The sequence below is a fragment of the Salvelinus alpinus genome, chromosome 22 (genome assembly GCF_045679555.1).
Source record: "Salvelinus alpinus chromosome 22, SLU_Salpinus.1, whole genome shotgun sequence".
NCBI lineage: Eukaryota > Metazoa > Chordata > Actinopteri > Salmoniformes > Salmonidae > Salvelinus > Salvelinus alpinus.
In genome coordinates this window covers 22622874-22649985 of record NC_092107.1, presented here as the reverse complement: position 1 = coordinate 22649985, position 27112 = coordinate 22622874, and the positions used below count along the sequence as shown (strand labels likewise).

Here is a 27112-nt window from a genome sequence, read left to right as displayed (position 1 = left end):
CCCCTTGTCTTACCAGATGTAGCTGTTCTGTCCTGCCAATGCACGGAAAACCCAGCCAGCTGTATATTATCTGTGTCGTCATTCAGCCACGACTCGGTGAAACACAAGATATTACAGTGTTTTGCCGTAGTAGCCTATTCTCTATGAGTAGGGCAGAGCGTAAAGTAGAGCATAAACAAATGTGCAGAACGTGATCCTCACAGGACCCCAGTGTCCAGTCTGGAGCGTGAAGTCAAGAGCTCTCCTGGTCTACTGCATAACAACCTAGTGGTGCCAAAAGCCCTGGTCTGCTCTAGAAATCCTAGGTAAAATGTGATCACCAGAACGGGCCATTTTTTGGGGGGTTTTGACGTTTTGGCCTCTAAAATGTGTTTATTATGATCAAGTTCAATTCCCAGGGTAATTTTAAAACAAAAGTTTGTTACATACAGTATCAAGATATTTAATTAATTTGTGATCCATTCTGACTACTACATTTGTCGTCACACAGGACCACGTGCTGACACAGACCAATCACACACAGGCAAAGACACATACATCCAAACCAATGATACACACACTCTACACACACGTACACATGGATTTTTTATTGTAGATATGTTGTAGTAGAGTAGTGGCCTTAGGGCACACACTTAATGTGTTGTGAAAAATGTTATGAAATGTAATACCATTTTTTATTGTATATAACTGCCTGTAATGTTGCTGGACCCAAGGAAGAGTTCCTGCCTCCCTGGCAGCAACTAATGGGGATCCTTAATAAATACAAATACAAAAAATCACCGGCCAGCAGGCTACGAGGAGATTCTCATGCACGCTCTTTGCCAGTTGACTCGCTCAGGCAGGATTAAAACGTCTACATCGATCAAGATCCTTTGCTAGTTACAGCCACTTTCACCATGATCCTTAGCGATTTTTTTTGGTGTCATTCAGCAATATGGCACATTTCAAATTCAAATAAGTCCGGCTTCATGCGCCATTGAGAGTTTTCCATAAGTATACGTGGATGAATTCAGTGCTATAACTATCTACTAGTTTAAATGTCTATGGATACGCACATGCAGAGAATCTTCAGGACACTTAGCACTCAGAAAAAAAGGTCTGTGAAAAGTCGGATCTGAAGCCACTCCGTATTCATAAAGATTCTTGGAGTAGAAGTGCTGATTTAGGATCAGGTCCCCCTGTCCATGTTATCTTATTAATTATGATCTTAAAGGCAAAAATTATACAGGGTTACCTAGTGGTTAGAGAAGTAGGCCAGCAACCAGGGCGTTGCCAGATTGAATCCCAGTTCAGATGGTAAAATCTGGGTCACTGACATCGTTCTAGATACCATCACCTGCTATGGTGCCCTTGAGCAAGGCACCCAATAATTTCTCCAGGGGCACTCCATTGCGGCCGACCCACTACTTCCAGCCCCTCAGGGGTATGTGTGTCTTCTTGGGTTGGGTTGTGAGTATATAGACACATTTCCATTCTCTGCAAGAAAACATCTTATCTAAATTAATTCTAGATCTTCTTTGTGAATACGGAACCTGATCTCACTTGAGGATTTGGCCCGGTGACCGTAGCTTGCAAACTGTGATATGACTGCCCCCAGCTGCAAGGTCATGTCTACACTTGACACTTACATGCAACTTCTGCTATCAGAATACGAAGATCGCATTGAAAAGACGGTTCTAGACACACACAAGTTGCTTTGTGGTCTGATTGTGTTCAGGTCTGGCTGAGTACTTTAGGAGATGGTCAGGGATGCATTGTGTGCAGATTTCTCCTCAGTCTGGACTCAATCAGGCTACCGAAAGTGCATACAGTGGGCGACATCATCAGCATTCCCCCCACAAGTCTCCAAATAACGTGTGTTTTTTTCGGACTGAGAGGCAGCTTTTCATTATAACGTTGGAGGAAATATCGTTATCATATTAATTATTATTACCTCATATCAGTCTCATTCTGAATGTCGTTGACTTCAAATCTGCACGAACCCTAGTCTGCATGATGATTCAGCGATACACAAATTGACTTAGTTATTTATTTACTAACTAACGAATTAAACACACAGAATTACGTAAACACAACCACAGGATAGATTCCACATTGATTACTAACGTAATGCATTGAATAGTCCCTAGTGGACTAACGCGATATGACGGCTTGGTACATAATGAAAAAGGAGGGGCATGTAAGGAGAAGGAGAGACTGAGAGAGTCAACTTATCGTACATACAGTTGGGAAAACTATAGTCATGGGCATGTGAATACTTTGCACATGAACGACCGCTCATTTGAAAATAATTGCAATGTATATGTATTTACGCTTGAATGTATTTGTCTTCTCTCTCTGGTGAAATTGCCCGGTCCATCTATGGAAAATCAGTTCGACAGAAGTCTCTGGGTTTGTAAGTCTCTGGTTGTCCACCAGAGGTTACCATGCCCTTTGTAGTCGTAGCTTCTTGGTCTCGGAGTGTCTGTTTAGAACGGGTCCTCCAGAGGTGTACCATGCGGTGTTCAAAGAGGCTTGTTAGAAAAGATCCTTTAGTGGTATCTATGGTGGTGAAAGGAAATTGTTCTTTGTCTCTCGTCTTCGGTCGAGTGTCCTAGACTACGTTACCTTACCCAGCTGCAGACTGAGAATGTTTGGTATAGTCTTCGCCTTCACTCGTCGAAAGTCTGAATGTCTTAGCTTTTTCTGGTCTTGTAGTTTTTAAACCATTTGTCACGTTCAGCTTGCACTGTTGGTTGGTCTCAATGGTTGTTTATTGAGGATACAGCTAGAACCACTCTACACACCGGTAGCAACCCGGCATGTTTTGATCTATTTAAATGGCAACCATTTCAACGTGTAGCCACTGTTCCACATTTTCTGGTCTGTCGTAAATTTTGTTAGGAGTCCTTTTTAAGTGCTCTAGTCAAAGGGGGCGTTCCATCATGCCGGCATAATGTCTGTGCTCACGTGGACGTGGTTACTGAATGGATACAACTTTATATGAAATACAATTTCTTATTTAGAAGGCTACAATCACGTTGCTGTCTTTTCAGAAATAGTTTAATATTTAATCATATAAGTTTGGCAACACGTAGATGCAAGTTTGATATATACATTGTGAAAGCTCTTAAAGTTACAATGTTTCCATAATTTAAAAAAATGAAGATATCACCAAACAATAAATGATCTGACACGATTGTTCTTTAAGTCCCTCCCGACTATTTCCCACATTCTTTGTGTTAGGATTATTGTTTCATTATCTACTTTTGGATGTTGTAGTTTTGGCGGGAAGAATATCCTTGTATCAAAAGGGTTCTTTCCCCTCAATACTGCATGGCTATGGAGAGACAGTTCCTCCAAGGTATTTACGACTGTCATGAAACTGGCCATCTCCCCCAGGAGAGGGGGGTCTTGAAGCCTTTGGTTAACCAGCACCTTTGATCTCCATCCAGGAGGGCAAGTCATGACACCAGCTAGCTAATATTTAGAACAACTATTTTTGGTTTGGTTAAAGTTATGCTAACCCGTTTGCAATCCGTTTAGCGTTGCTTGTTAGCTTGCTGAATCAGGTGTGTGAACTGTTACTCTCTGACTGCATATAGATACAAAACCCACTTGTGCTACTGAGCAGCTTGAGCTGTTTAGTTGCTCGGGAACTGGTGTCAGGGTTTGGCCACCCAGATAGTTTATTACCTCAGGTGTGTGTGTGTGTGCGTGCGTGTGTGTATATATGTGTGTGTGTGCGTGTGAGTCTATAATTATCTAATGATATCGCATGGTGTGTGTGAAGGCGTTGACTCCCAAAGGCCTAGCTGTTATCGCTGCCGTCACACACCTGTACCTCTGTGTATGAATGACTGAGGTTAAAGAAAGGGACACTAGAATGTGCGTTGGTTAGTGAATGTGTGATTGCTATGTGTGTTGGGAACAGTAATGGTGATTTTATTTCTCGATCACAAATCTGTAAGGAATTTGTAGAGCAGTTCTATCACGAAGTGTGTTTTTCTCAAATGAAATGACTGCTGCTAGTCAATGCATATGGTGTTACATCAGCTGAAGGTGGTACTGCAGCTCTTCTAGCCTGTTGTTTGATAACTGGACATTGTAGTAATTCTGCATGATTAACAATGAAAAACTAGAAGAAAAAAACATGTCTCTCTTTCCCTTTATTTATCAATGTTCTCTCTTCTCTCTCTCTCTTCACAGGGTGAGCCTGGGTATCCAGGTTATGATGGGTTGCCTGGAGTGGTTGGTTATCCAGGTTTTGAAGGTAATCCTGGACCTTTTGGCCCTAAGGTGAGAGTCTCACTATATTTGTTATTACATGAGATATAGGTGTGTGTGTGTGTGTGTGTGTGTGTGTGTGTGTGTGTGTGTGTGTGTGTGTGTGTGTGTGTGTGTGTGTGTGTGTGTGTGTGTGTGTGTGTGTGTGTGTGTGTGTGTGTGTGTGTGTGTGTGTGTGTGTGTGTGTGTGTGTGTGTGTCAGTCTCATAGTAAATACTCTTTTCCATTATTCTGTATGTGAGTGTGTGTATGTTTGCATGTCTGTGTGTTGAAACATTGTATAAGTAAACAATCATTTTGTGTGGTGAGATTTTAGAATGATTTTGTGTTCATGAAATGTGTTGCCAACTGGCTGCGTGTATTTGGATTCACAGGGAAATCTTGGCTTTCCTGGATTGTCAGGACCCAAAGGCTCACGGGTATGGAGTGTGTTTGGAAAACAGTGTGTGTGATTGACTGCACGTGATTATCGGTTTACATTACCAGGCTCTACTTGTTACGCCTAATGGGATTGCTCTGTTGTTTTTGGTCACACCCACACTCCCTCTGATTCACTGTTTTGTCAGTTGTCTCCACTACTAGGATCGACTCTAACAGTACCTATTGTTTTAACAGGGTCTCCCTGGGAAACCTGGGTTCTCTGCACCACCTGGGCAGCCAGTAAGTAATACTATTCGACTGTCTCAGATGGCACCCTATAGGTTTCAATAGGAAATTATATGGATTCGCCACTGTTCTTGAACCGTTTATGCTCCAAACACCACACCAACGTTGAAATGTGCAGACTGACTCAACTTACATTACTTGGGCAGAAGCTTTTTGATAGTATTTATATTGGACTGTTTCACATTTGCATAACAGCTTTCAATGGTGCATTTTGGATTTGCCACTTCTCTTAAGTGTACTATTTCACAACCCGTAAATACGTCAAGGCAAGCAAGCACACCCGTTTTATTTACATTTCTTCTTCTACATAGTTATTCTTCGGAACAATTTTTCATACACCGTTGAAGCTAGAAATGCCATGCAAACTTTAAAAAGTGCAAACCTGTCCAGACTAGTGTGCCCAGCCTTTTGTAGTCCTCTAAAACCCGAAGAGATTTTTTTTAAAGAGATGTTTTCAATTTACTAAAACATTGTGACATAACACAAATCAGCTCTTTTGACCACTTTCACAATAAGTTAGAGCATATGAAATCACAGTCTACTATGCTGCTATTCAAATCAGAGCAACAGGAGCTAAGATGGGGAGAAGTCTGTCCATAATAATGCACTGCCCTGCCTTAACAGCACTATCAACAAGGCAGGTCCTACAGGTCCTGGTTGTGTCACACCCGGACTACTGTTCAGTCGTGTGTTTAGGTGCCACAAAGAGGGACTTGGTCAAATTGCAGTTGGCTCTGAACAGGGCAGCACGGCTGGCCCTTAAAAGTACACGGCGAGCTAACATTAATGACATGCATGTCAATCTCTTATGGCTCAAAGTGGAAGAGATTGACTTCATTATGTGTTTTTGTAAGATGTGTTGATAAAGCTGAAGGTACCGAGCTGTCTGTTTAATATACTAGCACACAGCTCGGACACCCATGCATACCCCACAAGACATGCCAGAGGTCTCTTCACAGTCCCCAAATCCAGAACAGACTATGGGAGGCGCAAAGTACTACGTAGAGCCATGACTACATGGAACTCTATTCCACATCAGGTAACTGATGCAAGCAGTAGAATCAGAATCAAAAAGCAGGTACAAATACACCTGAAGGAACAGCGGGGACTGTGAAGTAACACAAACACACATGCATACAGACATGATAACATACGCACGTACATATGGATTTTGCGTTGTAGATATGTGGTAATGGAGTATGGGCCTGAAGGCACACACTTAGTGTGTTGTGAATTCTGTAATGAATGTATTGTAATGTTTAAAAAATTGTATAACTGCCTTAATTTTGACGTACCCCAGGAAGATTGCCTTGGCAGTAGCTAATGGGGATCCATAATAAAAACAAATCAAAACAGAAATTGCATCTACCAATTCAGAGATACAGCTCCTTTAATATCCGCATCAACTACTTTTTCTCTCAAATGCTGAACAATTTCCCAACAAGTTAGACAAATACTTCAACTCGGTATAGATACAACAGCTAAGACGACACTAACGTAATACGCCGGGAACAGGAAGCAAGTGCAGAAGGTAAGTTTAATAATGATAAATGCAGATAAATAAAAACAAGACACGTACAGAACTTGTATCAAAACAATACTACCTACTGACTGCTGTCTATGGAGTGTTAAATATGAGGGGAGTAATCAAGTAGATAATAATGACCAGGTGTGCGTAATGATGGGGAGCATGATTGTTTTCTGGGCTGATGGTTAGTAGGCCGGCGATGTCGAGCGCTGGGAAGAAGGAGCGGGAGTAAGCATGACAGTAGTGAGGCTCCCGTGTTTCATCCTGGCGATCGGGGTCTGGCTCTCCACCAGGAAAATCCAGCGCCGCCAGCCCTGCCGGAAGCCGAGTCCCCGGTTTGTGGGGGGCCCGTCAAGGTCCTCCGGAGGGTCAATGAGGTGACGTATCATCTACAACTCCCGGAATCTCATCGCCCTTTCATGTCTTCTGACGACGGAGGGCGTGCTGGAGCCTCACATCGGCGGCGTTACATACCTCTGCGTGACGGAACCACTCGTCCACTGCAGGGGCCACGTTCTGGCTCGGTTGGTATCCCAGGACACACTGGAAGGGAGTCAGCCCGGTGGAGGAGTGCCGAAGTGAGTTCTGGGCGTACTCCGCCCAGGGAAGAAACCGGACCTACTCCCCCTGTCGGTTCTGGCAGTGACTCATTAGGAACCTCCCCAGCTCCTGGTTGATCCTCTCCACCTGCTCGACGGACTGAGGCTGGTACCCGAATGTGAGGCTGACCATGGCCCCCAGCTTCCCCATAACCACAATGTGAATTAGGGACCATGGTCGGAAACAGACGATGTCCTCCGGAAGGCCATAGTGCCGGAACACCTGCTGGAATAGTGCCTCAGCGACCTGGAGAGCGGTAAGTAGACCAGAGAAATTGATAAAATGTCAACAACCATAATATAGTGGTAAAACCATCAGAAAGGGGGAGATCAGTTACAAAGTTTATGGACAGACGTGACCAAGGCCGCTGAGGCACCCGAAGGGGTAGTAGTTTCCCTGCTGGCGCATGCTGGGGCGATTTGATTTGGGCTCCTACAGAGCTGGAGTTTATATAGCGGGTGACGTCCTGCGCCAAGGTGGGCCACCAGTACTTATCGGAGAGGGATTGATAGTGCGAGTGATATCTGGGTGTCCAGCGGCGAGGGATGTGTGCCCAAATCAACAGGCGATCCCTTACCCCCGTGGGAACGTAGATGCGAGCTGGAGGGCATATAACAGGCGCGGGTTCACTCTCCAGAGCCTTGCGGATGTCCACGTCTACGTCCCAGAGCACGGGAGCAACGGTTCTAGAGGGTGGAATGATGGGAGCACTCGGGATCGGAACCTCTCCTGAATCGTGGAGATGGGACAGGGCATCGGCTTTGATGTTCTTATAAGCTGGCCTATATGACAGGGTGAAGTGGAATCTGCTGAAGCAAAGGGCCCACCTTGCTTGGCCTTGGGTTCATTCGCCTCGCCGTCCATATGTACTCCAGGTTCCCATGGTCGGTGAGGATGAGAAATGGCTCCTTGGTGCCCTCTAGCCAGCGTCTCCACTCCTCTAATGCCAACGATTGCTGACATCAAAGTTCCTCTCTGCAGTTCCTCTCTGCAGTTCCTCTCTGCAGGTCCTCTCTCTCTTTTTTTGAGAAGTATGCACATGGATACAATTTCTGTGGGTTACCTTGGTGTTGGGACAGGATGGTTCCATGTCCACTTCTGAGGCATCCACCTCCACCACAAAGGGCAGAGTAGGATCTGGGTGTCTCAGCAACGGGGCGTAGGAGAAACGCCCCATCAGTAGACGGAAGGCTTCATCCGCTGCAGGACTTCACACCAACTTACAAGGACCACCCTTGAGAAGAGAGGTGAGGGGAGAGCCGATGGAGCTGAAGTTCTTAATGAACCGACGGTAGAGGTTGGCAAACACAGAAACCGTTGGAGCCCCTTTATGGTGGTTGGGACCGACCATGACCTGACTGCTTTGACCTTCCTTTCAGCCATGCTCACCATCTGCGAGCTAATCCAGTATTCCAAGAAGGAGACCTCGACCTAAAAAACGGGCATTTCTCAGCTTTAACATAAAGGCAGTTCCCAGGTGGTGTCTCAGGACTACTCGGACATTCTTATTAATCATCACTCATAAATATTATAATTATAATTCCTAAAACCAGGTCTCAAGCATGGATTACACTTGAGGCCCATGCGATTTCCACAGAGTTGGGTATGGCTGCCTTTTCCTGTTACGCTCCTTGCCTATGGAATAGCCTGCAGACTAAACGTAAACTTTAGACTCTTGTCCCCTTTTCTCATTTTAAATATTTATTGGAGCATTTTTATTTTTGTATTGCTTGTGACTGTTTCGGGTAATGCATGTTCTTGTGCTGTTAGTAGAATAACCTATGTGTAAATTAAATCTGTTGCTTTATTTTTTTATTTTTTGTATTATCTGTGATCTTTTGTTTGTCTTGTTTAGTTTTTTAATCATTGTACCGAAACTGTATGTGTAAACATACAAGAGACCTTGGTCTCAGTCTGTGTTCCTTGTTGAAATAAAGGTATAATAATGAAATAACATGAGCGATGTGATTCTCCAAGGTGGCCGAGTAGACCAGGATATCGACGATATACATGACCACCTGGCGCCCGATCATGTCCCGGAACACCTTGTTCACGAACGCCTGAAACACTGATGGAGCATTGGCAAGTCCATAAGGCATAACCAATTACTCATAGTGCCCAGACGTCGAGCTGAAGGCCATTTTCCACTCATCCCCTTTTTGGATGTGGATAAGATTTTAGGCACTCCGCAGGTCCAGCTTCATAAAAAAAACTGCAGTTCCATGGCTGAAGGGGGTAACGTTACCCCCTTGGAATTGGAACCTCTGTAGTCGATGCAGGGACGCAGTCCCCCATCCTTCTTGGTCACGAAGAAGCCTGCCGACGCAGCAGAGGTGGATGAGCGGACAAAACCCAGTTGGGGAGCTTCCTGGATGTACTCCTCCAAGGCCTCAGTCTCAACCACCGACAGAGGGTAGATGCGGCGGCGCAGAGCCTTCTAGTAAGTCAATGGCATAGTCTCAGGGGAAATGAGAAGGGAGACAGGTAGCTTGAGTCTTGGAGAACACCTCCCGAAGAGCCTGGTAAACCTCCGGGTTGTCGGGCTGGAGAGCGATGAGGGAGCAGGTCCTCCAGCATCCAGGTGACCGGTTGGTGATTTCCATGCTCAACCAGGAGATGGTGGGATCATGCCATTGGAGCCATGGGAGGCCGAGGGTGACTTTGTGCACTGGTGCAGTGATGAGGTAGGGAACGCTCTCCTGGTGCATGGATTCCACTTTGTTCCAAAGTTGAAATCCTGTCATTGTAAAGAGTCACACTTTTACCCTGGAAATGGTCTCAACCGCGCATTTCATCTTTTTGATCTGAATGTCCCATCTGTTATGCAACACAACATCTAAAATTGGCTAGTTTTGTCTCGTCTCGTCACTCTTTATGTTGGCTGTTGTATCTGTACCGGGCTTCAGAGCATATGAAATCATGATCTACCTTGCCACTATTCAAATCTGGAATCAAAATAGAAATATATTCTACCAATCAAATGATACAGCTGTTTTAGTAACCGAATCAACTATATTTTCTCTCAACTTTTATAAACAACTGCCGTTTTGACCACTTTCCTTTACAACTTGGAGAAAAACGTATGAAAGTGTATGAAATCTTAGTCTATGCCATTCAAATCTATAATGAGAACAGAACCACCAACTACCAATCAAGAGATACAGCTGTTTTAGTAACTGCATCAACTACTTTAGTTAAGCCCACTTCCCACTGTTGATTGACTGCTTAACTGCATTGACGATGTCGTACCCACAGCAACGATTAAAACATTCCCAAACCAGAAACCGTGGATTGACGGCAGCATTCGCGTGAAACTGAAAGCGCGAACCACTGCTTTTAACCAGGGCAAGGTGACCGGAAGCATGACCGAATACAAACAGTGTAGCTATTCTCTCCGCAAGGCAATCAAACAGGCTAAGTCCCAGTACAGAGACAAAATCGAGTCGCAATTCAACAGCTCAGACACAAGAGGTATGTGGCAGGGTCTACAGTCAATCACGGATTACAAAAAGAAAACCAGCCCCGTCGCGGACCAGGATGTCTTGCTCCCAGACAGGCTAAACAACTTTTTTGCCCGCTTTGAGGACAATACAGTGCCACTGACACGGCCCCCTACCAAAACCTGCGGGCTCTCCTTCACTGCAGCCGAGGTGAGTAAAACATTTAAACGTGTTAACCCTCGCAAGGCTGCAGGCCCAGACGGCATTCCCAGCCGCGTCCTCAGAGCATGCGCAGACCAGCTGGCTGGTGTGTTTACGGACATATTCAATCAATCCTTATCCCAGTCTGCTGTTCCCACATGCTTCAAGAGGGCCACCATTGTTCCTGTTCCCAAGAAAGCTAAGGTAACTGAGCTAAACGACTACCGCCCCGTAGCACTCACTTCCGTCATCATGAAGTGCTTTGAGAGACTAGTCAAGGACCATATCACCTCCACCCTACCGGACACCCTAGACCCACTCCAATTTGCTTACCGACCCAATAGGTCCACAGACGACGCAATCGCAACCACACTGCACACTGCCCTAACCCATCTGGACAAGAGGAATACCCATGTGAGAATGCTGTTCATCGATTACAGCTCAGCATTTAACACCATAGTACCCTCCAAACTCGTCATCAAGCTCGAGACCCTGGGTCTCGACCCCGCCCTGTGCAACTGGGTCCTGGACTTCCTGACGGGCCGCCCCCAGGTGGTGAGGGTAGGTAACAACATCTCCACCCCGCTGATCCTCAACACTGGGGCCCCACAAGGGTGCGTTCTGAGCCCTCTCCTGTACTCCCTGTTCACCCACGACTGCGTGGCCATGCACGCCTCCAACTCAATCATCAAGTTTGCGGATGACACTACAGTGGTAGGCTTGATTACCAACAACGACGAGACGGCCTACAGGGAGGAGGTGAGGGCCCTCGGAGTGTGGTGTCAGGAAAATAACCTCACACTCAACGTCAACAAAACAAAGGAGATGATTGTGGACTTCAGGAAACAGCAGAGGGAGGACCCCCCTATCCACATCGACGGGTCAGTAGTGGAGAAGGTGGAAAGTTTTAAGTTCCTCGGTGTACACATCACGGACAAACTGAATTGGTCCACCCACACAGACAGCGTTGTGAAGAAGGCGCAGCAGCGCCTCTTCAACCTCAGGAGGCTGAAGAAATTCGGCTTGTCACATAAAGCACTCACAAACTTCTACAGATGCACAATCGAGAGCATCCTGTCGGGCTGTATCACCGCCTGGTACGGCAACTGCTCCGCCCACAACCGTAAGGCTCTCCAGAGGGTAGTGAGGTCTGCAGAACGCATCACCAGGGGCAAACTACCTGCCCTCCAGGACACCTACACCACCCGATGTCACAGGAAGGCCATAAAGATCATCAAGGACAACAACCACCCAAGCCACTGCCTGTTCACCCCGCTATCATCCAGAAGGCGAGGTCAGTACAGGTGCATCAAAGCAGGGACCGAGAGACTGAAAAACAGCTTCTATCTCAAGGCCATCAGACTGTTAAACAGCCACCACTAACATTTAGCGGCCGCTGCCAACATACTGACTCAACTCCAGCCACTTTAAAAATGGGAATTGATGGAAATTATGTAAAAATGTACCACTAGCCACTTTAAACAATGCCACTTAATATAATGTTTACATACCCTACATTACCCATCTCATATGTACAGTGGGGAGAACAAGTATTTGATACACTGCCGATTTTGCAGGTTTTCCTACTTACAAAGCATGTAGAGGTCTGTAATTTTTATCATAGGTACACTTCAACTATGAGAGACGGAATCTAAAACAAAAATCCAGAAAATCACATTGTATGATTTTTAAGTAATTAATTTCCATTTTATTGCATGACATAAGTATTTGATCACCTACCAACCAGTAAGAATTCCGGCTCTCACAGACCTGTTAGTTTTTCTTTAAGAAGCCCTCCTGTTCTCCACTCATTACCTGTATTAACTGCACCTGTTTGAACTCGTTACCTGTCAACCTCACAGTTGAAGTGTACCTATGATTAAAAATTACAGACCTCTACATGCTTTGTAAGTAGGAAAACCTGCAAAATCGGCAGTGTATCAAATACTTGTTCTCCCCACTGTATATACTGTACTCTATATCATCTACTGCATCTTGCCATCTTTATGTAATACATGTACCACTAGCCACTTTAAACTATGCCACTTTATGTTTACATACCCTACAGTACTCATCTCATATGTATATACCGTACTCTATACCATCTACTGCATCTGCCATGCCGTTCTGTACCACCACTCATTCATATATCTTTATGTACATATTCTTTATCCCTTTACACTTGTGTGTGTGTGTAAGGTAGTAGTTGTGGAATTGTTAGGTTAGATTACTTGTTGGTTATTACTGCATTGTCGGAACTAGAAGCACAAGCATTTCGCTACACTCGCATTAACATCTGCTAACCATGTGTATGTGACTAATAAAATTTGATTTGATTTGATTTGAACTGCTATGAAACTTTCAGAATTTCCTAGTTATAGGACACATTCTAAGACTGATTATGGCACACAGCTCACTCCAACCCACTAAAATATCCCACTATAACAATCCCACACAAACTAAATACTTTTCAATAGCTACCCTACTAACCACCGCTAACCAATATGATTACCTGACCAAGCCTATCTCTCTACAACAGTCACAATTACTACTGCAGTGTACTGCTACTTCTACTACTATTAGGCCTACTTATACCACAGTCAATACAACTACTAATACTACTACTAAACTCAACAAAAAGACAAACATCCTCTCACTGTCAACTGCGTTTATTTTCAGCAAACTTAACATGTGTAAATATTTGTATGAACATACCAAGATTCAAGAACTGAGACATAAACTGAACAAGTTCCAAAGACATGTGACTAATATAAATGGTGTCCCTAAATAATGTGTCCCTAAACAAAGGGGGGGTCAAAATCAAAAGTAACAGTCAGTATCTGGAGTGGCCACCAGCTGTGTTAAGTGCTGCAGTGCATCTTCTCATTCTTCCACCAAGGCAAGTTCCCGGACATTTCTGGGGGGAATGGCCCTAGCCCTCACACTCCGATCCAACAGGTCCCAGACGTGCTCAATGGGGTTGAGATCCAGGCTCTTCACTGGCCATGGCAGAACACTGACATTCCTGTCTTGCAGGAAATCACGCACAGAACGAACAGTATGGCTGGTGGCATTGTCATGCTGAATGGTCATGTCAGGATGAGCCTGCAGGAAGGGTACCACATGAGGGAGGAGGATGTCTTCCCTGTAATGCACAGCGTTGAGATTGCCTGCAATGACAACAAGCTCAGTCCGTTGATGCTGTGACCCTCCACCTCCAAATCGATCCAGCTCCAGAGTACAGGCCTCGGTGTAACGCTCATTCCTTCGACGATAAACACGAATCCGACCATTACCCCTGGTGAGACAAAACCGCTACTCGTCAGTGAAGAGCACTTTTCGCCAGTCCTGTCTGGTCAAGCGACGGTGGGTTTGTGCCCATAGGCGACGCTGTTGCCGGTGATGACTGGTGTTACCGGCCTTACAACAGACATACAAGCCCTCAGTCCAGCCTCTCTCAGCCTATTGCGGACAATCTGAGCACTGATGGAGGGATTGTGCATTCCTGGTGTAACTCGGGCAGTTGTTGTTGCCATCCTGTACCTGTCCCGCAGGTGTGATGTTCGGATGTACCGATCCTATGCAGGTGTTGTTACACGTGGTCTGCCACTGCGAGGACAATCAGCTGTCTGTCCTGTCTCCCTGTAGCGCTGTCTTAGGCATCTCACATTACGGACATTGCAATTTATTGCCCTGGCCACATCTGCGGTCCTCATGCCTCCTTGCAGCATGCCTAAGGCAGATTCACCCAGATGAGCAGGGACCTTGGGCATCTTTCTTTTGGTGTTTTTCAGAGTTAGTATTAAGGCCTCTTTAAGTGTCCTAAGTTTTCATAACTGTGACTTTAATTGCCTACCGTCTATAAGCTGTTAGTGTCTTAACGACCGTTCCACAGGTGCATGTTCATAAATTGTTTATGGTTCATTGAACAAGCATGGGGAACAGTGTTTGAACCTTTTACAATGAAGATCTGTGAAGTTATTTGGATTTTTTACGAATTATCTTTGAAAGACAAGGTCCTGAAAAGGGATGTTTCTTTTTTTGCTGAGTTTACTAATTCTACTGGGCTACAGTCACAATTCCCACTACTAGTACAGTCACTACTACTAGCCTCTAACAATTCAAACTTCTAAACTTCTTCCACCAACATAAAAAATAATTTTGGTCACCTGAAGTAAGTCACATCATTTTTCTTGAAAACATACCCTTTCTACATTATAAGTATTGGGGCCATAGTTTTTCCTGATCGAGTCAGGCTTTTCCTGGTGTTAGGTTCTTATTTTTCAGAGTAAATGACTCACGGACACTAGAGAAGCTTTAACCAAGTTTAATTCTTCCCAAAGATTCTGTACATCTGTAATCAGACAGCAAAAGATGTCTCTTCATTGGTTATATACATCCTACTTAAGACACTCCTTCACTCCAATCCTTAGTTTATGCCCAAGAGAAAGAAGGTAACCAGATAACAACCCTGATTACTGACCTTAAGGGGTACTGACCTCAACCCTCACCTCCTGATCCACAGATATCCATCTGTCTTCCCTATATCAACACGGTGCTTTGCTCCCATCCCCCAACACATTCCAACACATTCCACAGCTACCTGTCCTTCTACAGAAAACCCTTAACTGTCTCCTTTGATTCTGTGCTTCTTTCTCTATCATTTATTTAATATCTCAATGTTCAAAATGTCGAACCCAACACTGGTCAAAACTTCTGTCCTCATATAGTGTACTGTAAGCTATCCGTATCATGTAAGTATTGATGTGAAGTGTTTGTATGTGAATGTCCCTATGACTTCCTCTCTTCCAGGGAATCCCAGGAAATGAAGGACCAATGGGGCCATCAGGGATCCCAGGGTGCAATGGGACGAAGGTACAGTCTTGCTTTTGGATATTAAGTATTTATAGAAGCTCACAAACACACACACACACACAGACGTATGTACATATCTGATGCCCTATCATTGTGTGTGTTTCAGGGGGACAGTGGATACCCAGGGTTACCTGGGGTGCCGGGACCTGTTGGATTACCAGTAAGTGCTGTCAATATCCTGTCAAGTGTCACTAAGCACCTTACTGTTCCTGTCTGTCTGTCATCAATCACAGCCATCAATCATGTGATCTTAATCATTAGCCTATAATATGGGAATTGATAAATAAGGTTTCCAGGAGTGAACAAAATAAAAGTGAATGAATTAACATTTAAAGATACAAAATATATTATACTTCTTCTCAAGTGTTGTGTATGTACAAATGACTGTTGAAAATGGAAATTATGTGTTTAATATTTTTTTTTAACAGTCCTATGAAAATGTCATACGCTATGGTGTCACCACAAAGCACCTTACTGTGTCTGTCTGTCATCACCGTAAAAGCTAGACATCATCACAGCTGTCTGTCATGTGATCTCAATCATTATAAACATATATATATACACTGCTCAAAAAAATAAAGGGAACACTAAAATAACACATCCTAGATCTGAATGAATGAACTATTCTTATTAAATACTTTTTTCTTTACATAGTTGAATGTGCTGACAACAAAATCACACAAAAATGATCAATGGAAATCAAATTTATCAACCCATGGAGGTCTGGATTTGGAGTCACACTCAAAATTAAAGTGGAAAACCACACTACAGGCTGATCCAACTTTGATGTAATGTCCTTAAAACAAGTCAAAATGAGGCTCAGTAGTGTGTGTGGCCTCCACGTGCCTGTATGACCTCCCTACAACGCCTGGGCATGCTCCTGATGAGGTGGCGGATGGTCTCCTGAGGGATCTCCTCCCAGACCTGGACTAAAGCATCCGCCAACACCTGGACAGTCTGTGGTGCAACGTGGCGTTGGTGGATGGAGCGAGACATGATGTCCCAGATGTGCTCAATTGGATTCAGGTCTGGGGAACGGGCGGGCCAGTCCATAGCATCAATGCCTTCCTCTTGCAGGAACTGCTGACACACTCCAGCCACATGAGGTCTAGCATTGTCTTGCATTAGGAGGAACCCAGGGCCAACCGCACCAGCATATGGTCTCACAAAGGGTCTGAGGATCTCATCTCGGTAACTAATGGCAGTCAGGCTACCTCTGGCGAGCCCATGGAGGGCTGTGGGGCCCCCCAAAGAAATGCCACCCCACACCATGACTGACCCACCGCCAAAACCGGTCATGCTGGAGGATGTTGCAGGCAGCAGAACGTTCTCCACGGCGTCTCCAGACTGTCACGTCTGTCACGTGCTCAGTGTGAACCTGCTTTCATCTGTGAAGAGCACAGGGCGCCAGTGGCGAATTTGCCAATCTTGGTGTTCTCTGGCAAATGCCAAACGTCCTGCACGGTGTTGGGCTGTAAGCACAACCCCCATCTGTGGACGTCGGGCCCTCATACCACCCTCATGGAGTCTGTTTCTGACCGTTTGAGCAGACACATGCACATTTGTGGCCTGCTTGAGGTCATTTTGCAGGGCTCTGGCAGTGCTCCTTCTGCTCTTTCTTGCACAAAGGCGGAGGTAGTGGTCCTGCTGCTGGGTTGTTGCCCTCCTACGGCCTCCTCCACGTCTCCTGATGTACTGGCCTGTCTCCTGGTAGCACCTCCATGCTCTGGACACTACGCTGACAGACACAGCAAACCTTCTTGCCACAGCTCGCATTGATGTGCCATCCAGGATGAGCTGCACTACCTGAGCCACTTGTGTGGTTGTAGACTCCGTCTCATGCTACCACTAGAGTGAAAGCACCGCCAGCATTCAAAAGTGACCAAAACATCAGCCAGGAAGCATAGGAACTGAGAAGTGGTCTGTGGTCACCACCTGCAGAACCACTCCTTTATTGGGGGTGTCTTGCTAATTGCCTATAATTTCCACCTGTTGTCTATTCCATTTACACAACAGCATGTGAAATTTATTGTCAATCAGTGTTGCTTCCTAAGTGGACAGTTTGATTTCACAGAAGTGTGATTGACTTGGAGTTACATTGTGTTGTTTAAGTGTTCCCTTTATTTTTTTGAGCAGTGTATACATATATATATATGTAGCTGTCCATCACCTTTGCTGCCTGTTATCACCCTTCCAGGTTTTGCCCCCACAGTGGTAGATACAATTGTGTCAGGTCTTGTTTAGCTTTTACAGTAAACTTGTGATGTGCAGCTCACACTTGTCTTTTTTATTGAAGGGTGTCCATGGATTGCCAGGATTTAAGGTACATCCAAATATACATACTGACCCTCTCAACGATTTGTGTGTTTTGTTGTGGACCCTAAGATTAAAGTATTGTCCTTACAGGGAGACTCCTACTACTTCCCACCCGCTGCTGAGGTTGATGGACATATTGGACCACAAGGGAGAGATGGTGGCAAGGTAAGGAGACCTCCCACCCTGCCTACACCTGGGTTGTGTTCACTGCGCACCAAACGGAAGAAAGCTGACTAGCACAGGGAGGGATTACCTGGACTAAATCAAATTTTTTGTGTGTATACGTTTTGCGTACCGTATTGATCACAACCCATTACTCACATGTCTCTGAGTTTATGTGTCTATTCCAATAGGAAAAGGATGGACTTGCCTAGTACCTCTCATTACTATGGCCAGGAGTTTCTTTCCTGACCACAGCCCCTATAGTTTTAACTTGGACCAAGAGTTTTCACATGGTCAGGGAAAACTCCTGGGGCCCTATATTACAGTTATACTTTCATGTGTATCGTGGCATGTGAGGTTGAGTAGTTAGTGCCACAGACCCCGTTACATGTGTATGGCCGAGGCTACTAGAGAAAGCATGGGTTGGAATCCGACCCACTGCACTTTTGACTCATAATCTCTCCTACCTTTACTGTCTCCTCAATAACCTTGTCCTATCTCATAAAATAAATACAAAATCACCCAAAAATATTACAGAAAAAATAATTGAATGTGCAATCGACTGACTGGCCACTGTTTTTTAGGGTCAGCGAGGGTTACCTGGACTGCCGGGTCTTCCTGGGCTGGAGGGACCGAGCGGGACTCCAGTCAGTTGACACCTAAATGAAGTTCAATACCTGTCCTCTCTTTACTTATTAACCTCTGTTTATTTTGAAATGCTTTTACTCTCACGTTTTTCTGAATGTCCTCATTCATGATTCCATGTGCTCTTCCTGTTACTATAAATCACTGACTTTAAATTCTTTTTTATTATTCATTTTTCCAGGGATTACCTGGGTTAACGGGTGTACAAGGAGAGAAGGTCAGTCTCATAGTAAATAAATGTTTCCACTGTGTGTGTGTGTGTGTGTGTGTGTGTGTGTGTGTGTGTGTGTGTGTGTGTGTGTGTGTGTGTGTGTGTGTGTGTGTGTGTGTGTGTGTGTGTGTGTGTGTGTGTGTGTGTGTGTGTCTGTGTGTGTCTGTGTTTGTGTGTATGTTTGTGCATGTGTTTCTTCCTGGATGTTTTGGAGCCGTCCATGGCGTTGACCGTTCACATTACTGCACTAACAATATAGTAACAATAGTAACAATGTGATATTGAGTGGTGTCCCTCTTCAGTTCCTGACATTTAGAGGGGTGTGTTGCACTATTTCTAACAGCTGTATTTCTGTTTCAGGGTCAGGAAGGTCCAAGCCCTGTAATTCCAGGCCCAAGAGGTCAAGAGGTATTACCTACCTGTGTGATATCGATCTTTTCCACTTTCACGTACAGTACACCTCTCTCTTGCATATTATCCTGGCTCAGTATAGTTTGTTCCGGATGCATGCTGAGTGTATCTAATGTACAGTATATTGTGACAAAATGTAAATGTTTTGATCTCAGGGTGACCAAGGCCCTCCCGGGAGACCTGGACAGAAGGGCATAAAGCTGTATGCAGAGGGTCCCAAGGAACTGAAGGTTTGCCACACTTAACATACTCGGTTTCTCTCACAGCAATTTTTACTAATCCACACTGACACAATTCATGATCATCACATTTACATTTGAGTCATTTAGCAGAAGCTCTTATCCAGAGTGACTTACAGGAGCAATTAGGGTCAAGTGCCTTGCTCAAAGGCACATCAACAGATTTTACACCTAGTCAGCTCAGGGATTTGAACCAGCAACCTTTCGGTTACTGGCAAACATAATTACCAATCACCATCACCCGTATCGGCTTCATCATCATTATTAGCCGTATACATCATATTGTCTCACAAGTAGAACAGTGTTCTGACTTTCTTCTCGTTGCAGGGGGAGCCAGGTGAAACAGGAGAGAAGGGGTGTACAGGCCAGCATGTGAGTTATAACCTATGGGGGATCATTAAAGTGAATTAAATTAAACTGATTGATTTTAATGTAATAATTGACATGATCTTTGAGCCAGTACAAAAGTTGCCAGTTCAAATCCAATTGCATGTATACTACTACTTGTGGGCTGTGCTCTGTCTGTCTGTCTGTCCGTCTGTCCGTCCTTTCTTTTCTGTTTGTCTGCTTGCCTGTCTGTCGGTATTATATATATTTTTGTTCCTTTCTTTTAGGGTTTCCCTGGGCGTCGTGGATATAAAGGGGACAAAGGCGACGAAGGAGAACCTGGGGCTCTGGTAGCACAATGACTCCAGTCACTTCATATCATATTTGAAATACTGTAGAGTTTTACAGTGGTATTATGGATGTTATCATTCTCACATGTGGATGTGTCCTACTCACAATAGCAGGGCCCACAGACACACACTCATACTGACAAACACCTGTGTCTAACAGAGGTTCTGTTTTTCAGGGGAAACCTGGGAAAGATGGGAACCCTGGGACCTATGGAATTCAGGTAAAACAAATATCCAGACAACTCTCATAACGTGTACAGTGGGGCAAAAAAGTATTTAGTCAGCCACCAATTGTGCAAGTTCTCCCACTTAAAAAGATGAGAGAGGCCTGTAATTTTCATCATAGGTACACTTCAACTATGACAGACAAAATTAGAAAGGAAAATCCAGAAAATCACATTGTAGGATTTTTTATGAATTTATTTGCAAATTATGGTGGAAAATAAGTATTTATATATTTACTTTTACTACATTCCTAAATAAAATGATGTACTTTTTACTCCATACATTTTCCCTGACACCCAAAAGTACTTTTACATTTTGAATGCTTAGCAGGACAGGAAAATGGCCTAATTCACACACTTATCAACAGAACATGACTGGTCACCCCTACAGCCTCTGATTTGCCGGACTCACTAAGCACATGCTTTGTTTGTCAATTATATCTTAGTGTTGGAGCGTGCCCCTGGCTATCCGTCAATAAATAAAAAAACAAGGATTTGCTTAATATAAGAAATGTACAATTATTTATACTTTTACATTTACTGTTGATACTCAACAATATTTAAAAGCAAATACTTTTATACTTTTACTCAAGCGGTATTTTACCGGGTGACTTTCACTTTTACTTGAGTCATTTTCTATTAGGTATCTTTACTTTTACTCAAGTATGACAATTTGGTACTTTTTCGACCACTGCTTCTGTCAAGATTAGATTTTAGAATTGCATTTTTCAAAGCTCAAAGGCAGTAGTGATACGGATAGTTTTGATTCGGAAGAGTTTTAGAAAGGTGAAAGGCACTACAACAGAGAAAGGGAAAGTAGAGGGAATGGGGAATACCTAGTCAGTTGTACAACTGAATGCATTCAACTGGAATGTGTCTTCCGCATTTAACCCAACCCCTCTGAATCAGAAATGTCCGAAATGTCAACCCTTCAAACCAAGGGTTACTAACTTTGTGAACAGTTTTCATTATTTTAAATTGACTGCAGCGCACAGGTATGTGGTCAGTTTTGAGAAGTGTCAAATAAATACATGTACTTACTTACTTACATATTGCAGCCTCTATTCCTGGATATTTCTGAAATCAATGGCTCAAAATCAGTTAGATTGATCTGATCCTGGATTACAAAATAGGCGATCACAGAATCCGGATCATTATTATCCAAATGAAAAGTTTTGGAAAACTGGGCCCAGGTCTCGACTGCCTTATCCATGTAATCTCATTCATTGTGAACAAAAAGGCAAAACTGATCCTAAATCAGCACTCCTACCCTGTGTACATGAATCCTCAAATCTCTCTTGCATAAGATATTTTATCACAAAACCTGGATAATTAAAGGTTGAATAGACTTAAATAAAATATCTCTCTCTCTCTCTTTCTCCTGTCAGGGTGAGAAAGGTGATGTGGGCTACCAGGGACCTCCTGGAACAGAAGGTTCAATGGTATGTTCTACTGCCTTCAATCGGCTATTGTATCGGTCAGTCAGTCAGCCAGTCATACGGGCCTGAATCCTCACTTAAGATCTGTGCGATTATTTTCTGTATGAGTATCGTGCATGGTTAGAGTCAGAGTTTCGGGCACGGATCTCAAGTCAGTATTCCGACCTCAATAATAGACCACGGTTGGGGCCAATTTCATTTCAGGAAGTACACTGAAATTCAAATTCCACTTCTTTTTAAATGGGAACATTTAGGAACATTAGGAACATTTAGAATTGGAATTTGGTTTACTTCGTGAATTACCTGGAATTTAAATGGAATTGACCCCAACCCTGCCCTACACTCATGTTGAGTATTGCATTCACTTTACTGTCTTTGTAATGTATATACGTGTGGGTCACCCTCTCTGTGGCTGTGTGTATTCAGGGTGACAAAGGTGACCGCGGACCCACAGGTCCTCCAGGGGATGTGAGTGACAATATATTGTTATCATGTTCATATTAGTATCATATCAATAGTTGACAATAGTCAATAGTGACTTCAATTAGTTAACTTAGTTAACATACACATCTTGTGCAAATCTGAAAATACACTCTATTCTATATGGAAACATTCAATCTCCAATTCTAAAATCTCAATGTACATTTGTTTGTTTGTTTGTTTTGCTTCTTATGCACTTTGATATTATTTTCTGTAATGAAAAGCGCTATACAAGTTAAATAAATTGTTGTTGTTGTTATTATTCCCCATATAGTGCGCTGCTTTTTACAAGAGCCTTAGCACTTTTCACCACAGATGCAACAGCTCTGGACAAAATAAGTGCACTAAGGGGAATGGGGTGTCACTTGAAAGTCAACCTACTATACTGTGTATCAATCTGCAATGCTGGTCCCTTGGACTTTGGCTAGTTTTAACCGCTGCTTGTCGTCCTTCACCTACAGTTGATTCAGATCAATGGGAGAGTCAAAGGCTTGCAGGGTTTTCCTGGGCCCCTCGGACCCCCTGGCTATACTGGTAATCAAGGTATACAAGCACACTGACAACTAATTACCAATTCTCTATATAGCGCACTACTTTAGACCAGAGTCCTCTCTCTCTCTCTCTCTCTCTCTCTCTCTCTCTCTCTCTCTCTCTCTCTCTCTCTCTCTCTCTCTCTCTCTCTCTCTCTCTCTCTCTCTCTCTCTCTCTCTCTCTCTCTCTCTCTCGGGAGGTCTAGTAGTAAGCCGATTTAATTCCACTGTCAATTCCAGTGTTATGTTTCTTTCAGTTGTCAGTAGCTGTACCGTCTCTGTTCTACTCTAGGTGTGATTGGTTTTCCTGGAATGAAGGGGGAACCAGGTAAATCCATTTTTATTTGTTTCCCATCCATTAATTTGCTGTTTATCAATGTTACTCTTAGAACTATTGGCCAATTGCAACCAACGGGCAGAACACTCAGCTGTATGTTAGTGCTGGATTTCTTAAAACGCTATTAATGGCAGATTACATGCACCTGTGTTAAGACAAACTTGCTTGCAACCAAAAACCCACAAGAATAAACTAGCAGATCAGTTGGTCCAAAGACTGTCTGTTATATTGAAAAGATAGTCAAGTGACCGCTCTAACAATGGAAATACATGTCCTCAAAGGTGGAAGGCGGGAGGAGGCAAGATCAGGTGGGACCATTCTAGCCAATGAGAGATCAGATACACATGTGAACAACAGGCCATAGAGATGGATATAGGACTCATCTTTGTGTCTTTGCCATTATAGCGTCTGTGATAGGATGGCCAGCGCCATTGAGGCTATCTCCATTTTAAAGTCAAACACGTTTTTTTTGCTCCTAACTCATAGAAATCCCCACCCAGTTGACTACTTTATAATGTCCATGTTAAAACGGATTTATTTCAAATGCGTCGACTTAAATCAGTGCATTCGTAACAACCTAACCATTACAAAACTTCTATTCGATCAAATAAAACTCATGTCGCAAATTAAAACTTGTTAAGGCTAGGGTCCTTTTTTCTCAATTTCCACCTGACTGATGTGCCCAAAGTAAACTGCCTGTTGCTCAGGCCCTGAAGCCAGGATATGCATTTAATTGGTACCAGTGGAAAGAAGACACTTTGAGGTTTGTAGAAATGTTAAAATAATGTAGGAAACTATAACACAATAGATAAGGTTGGAGAAAATCCAAAGAATAACCAACCTGAATTTTTTGGGGGGAGAGCCCATGCTCTTCCAATGGAATGTGTAGGGAAATAATAACAAATACCTCCCAGTATGCAATTCCTATGGCTTCCACTGGCTGTCAGGGACACAGACTTGGAAATTTGTGTATGTGCGAGCGACGAAGAAGACACGCACCTGCTAATATCGTTTTCCTGTTGAACATACTTCTTTCTGTATGAAATATTATAGGTTAATTACGTTTTAGGGTATCTGAGGATTAAATAGAAACGTATTTGGACATGTTGAAACAAAGTTTAGGGGTAGATTTTCGGATTCCTATCTTGGCCCGTTGAACAAGTGGATTACTCAAATCGATGGTGCCAACTAAACTGACTTTTTGGGACATAAAGAAGGATTTTATCTAACAAAACGACACTACATGTTATAGCTGGGACCCTTTGGATGACAAATCAGAGGAAGATTTTCAAAAAGTAAGTGAATTTTTCATCGCTATTTGCGAATTTATGAAAGCTGTGCCGGTGGAAAAATATTTTGATGTGGGGCTCCGTACTCAAACAATCTCACGCCATGCTGTTGCTATAAAGCCTACTTTAAATCGGACAGTGCAATTAGATTAACAAGAATTTAAGCTTTCAACTGATATAGGACACTTGTATGTACATAAATGTTAAATATCCATCATTTTTAACAACACAGAGTTACACATGGAATAAAGAAAACATACAGTCAATAATACAGTAGAAAAATAAGTCTATATACAATGTGAGCAAATGAGGTGAGATAAGGGAGGTAAAGGCAAAATAATACAATATAGCAAGTAAAACACTGGAATGGTAGATTTGCGGTGGAAGAATGTGCAAAGTAGAAATAGAAATAATGGGGTGCAAAGGAGCAAAATAAATAAACAAATACAGTAGGGGAAGGGGTAGTTGTTTGGGCTAAAATATAGATGGGCTATGTACAGGTGCAGTAATCTGTGAGCTGCGATGACAGCTGGTGCTTAAAGCTAGTGAGGGAGATAAGTGTTTCAAGCATCAGAGATTTTTGCAGTTCGTTCCAGTCATTGGCAGCAGAGAACTGGAAGGAAAGACGACCAAAGGAGGAATTGGCTTTGGGGGTGACCAATGAGATATACCTGCTGGAGCGTGTGCTACGAGTGGGTGCTACTATAGTGACCAGTGAGCTGAGATAACGCGGGGCTTTACCTAGCAGAGACTTGTAGATAACCTGTAGCCAGTGGGTTTGGCGACGAGAATGAAGCGAGGGCCAACCAACAAGAGCGTACAGGTCCCAATGGTGGGTAGTGTATGGGGCTTTGGTGACAAAACGGATGGCACTGTGATAGACTGCATCCAGTTTGTTGAGTAGAGTGTTGGAGGCTATTTTATAGATGACATCACTGAAGTCGAGGATCGGTAGGATGGTCAGTTTTACGAGGGTATGTTTGGCAGCATGAGTGAAGGATGCTTTGTTGTGATATAGTAAGCCGATTCTAGATTTAATTTTGGATTGGAGATGCTTAATGTGAGTCTGGGAGGAGAGTTTACAGTCTAACCAGACACCTAGGTATTTGTAGTTGTCCACGTATTCTAAGTCAGAGCCGTCCAGAGTAGTGATGCTGGACGGGCGAGCAGGTGCGGGCAGTGATCGTAAGCAATAGCATGCATTTAGTTTTACTTGCGTTTAAGAGCAGTTGGAGGCCACGGAAGGAGAGTTGTATGGCATTGAAGCTCGTCTGGACGTTAGTTAACACAGTGTCCAAAGAGGGGCCAGAAGTATACAGAATGGTGTCGTCTGTGTAGAGGTGTATCAGAGAATCACCAGCAGCAAGAGCAACATCATTGATGTATACAGAGAAGAGAGTCGCCCCGAGGGTTGAACCCTGTGGCACCCCCATAGAGACTGCCAGAGGTCCGGACAACAGGCCCTCCGATTTGACACATTGAACTCTATCAGAGAAGTAGTTGGTAAACCAGGTGAGGCAATCATTTGAGAAACCAAGGCTGTCGAGTCTGCCAATAAGAATGTGGTGATTGACAGAGTCGAAAGCCTTGGCCAGGTCGATAAATACGGCTGCGCAGTAATGTCTCTTATCGATGGCGGTTATGATGTCGTTTAGGACCTTGAGCGTGGCTGAGGTGCACCCATGACCAGCTCTGAAACCAGATTGCATAGTGGAGAAGGTACGGTGGGATTCGAAATGGTCGGTAATCTGTTTGTTAACTTGGCTTTTGAAGACCTTAGAAAGACAGGGTAGGATAGATATAGGTCTGTAGCAGTTTGGGTCTAGAGTGTCACCCCGTTTGAAGAGGGGGATGACCGCGGCAGCTTTCCAATCTTTGGGAATCTCAGACGATACGAAAGAGAGGTTGAACAGGCTAGTAATAGGGGTTGCAACAATTTCGGCAGATAATTTTAGAAAGAGAGGGTCCAACCTTTGGCGGGTTGCTGTGGAGGGTGCCGGGCAGTTGACCGAGGTAGGGGTAGCCAGGTGGAAAGCATGGCCAGCTGTAGAGAAATGCTTATTGAAATTCTCAAATATAGTGGTTTTATCGGTGGTGACAATGTTTCCTAGCCTCAGAGCAGTGGGCAGCTGGGAGGAGGTGCTCTTATTCTCCATGGACTTTACAGTGTTCGAGAACTTTTTTGAGTTAGTACTACAGGATGCAAATTTCTGTTTGAAAAAGCTAACCTTAGCTTTCCTAACTGCCTGTGTATATTTGTTCCTAACTTCCCTGAAAAGTTGCATATCACGGGGGCTATTCGATGCTAATGCAGAACGCCACAGGATGTTTTTGTGCTGGTCAAGGGAAGACAGGTCTGGAGGGAACCAAGGACTATATCTATTCCTAGTTCTACATCCTCTACTGACGGGATGAGGTCAATGTCATTCCAGGATACCCCGGCCAGGTCGATTAGAAAGGCCTGCTCGCAGAAGTGTTTTAGGGAGCGTTTGACAGTGATGAGGGGTGGTCGATTGGTCGCAGACCCATTACGGATGCAGGCGATGAGGCAGTGTTCACTGAGATCCTGATTGAAA

At 44.0% G+C, this 27112-nt stretch overlaps 1 protein-coding gene across 2 annotated transcripts in view; it reads left to right on the top strand.

Moving 5' to 3' along the window:
- col4a3 (collagen, type IV, alpha 3) overlaps positions 1-27112 on the top strand; it is a 125743-nt gene that overhangs the window by 38602 nt on the left and 60029 nt on the right. For both annotated transcript variants that reach the window (XR_011669855.1, XM_071359539.1), the window contains exons 3-20: positions 4189-4278; positions 4641-4685; positions 4882-4926; positions 15514-15576; positions 15683-15736; positions 17873-17899; positions 17983-18057; positions 18639-18701; positions 18881-18916; positions 19271-19318; positions 19477-19551; positions 19888-19932; positions 20175-20237; positions 20414-20458; positions 21850-21903; positions 22327-22368; positions 22842-22923; positions 23203-23238. Coding sequence is in view for 1 of the 2 variants with exons in the window: in XM_071359539.1 (XP_071215640.1) it covers positions 4189-4278; positions 4641-4685; positions 4882-4926; positions 15514-15576; positions 15683-15736; positions 17873-17899; positions 17983-18057; positions 18639-18701; positions 18881-18916; positions 19271-19318; positions 19477-19551; positions 19888-19932; positions 20175-20237; positions 20414-20458; positions 21850-21903; positions 22327-22368; positions 22842-22923; positions 23203-23238 (988 nt within the window). In the remaining variant the exon portion in view is untranslated. The remainder of the gene's footprint in view (positions 1-4188; positions 4279-4640; positions 4686-4881; positions 4927-15513; positions 15577-15682; positions 15737-17872; positions 17900-17982; positions 18058-18638; positions 18702-18880; positions 18917-19270; positions 19319-19476; positions 19552-19887; positions 19933-20174; positions 20238-20413; positions 20459-21849; positions 21904-22326; positions 22369-22841; positions 22924-23202; positions 23239-27112) is intronic.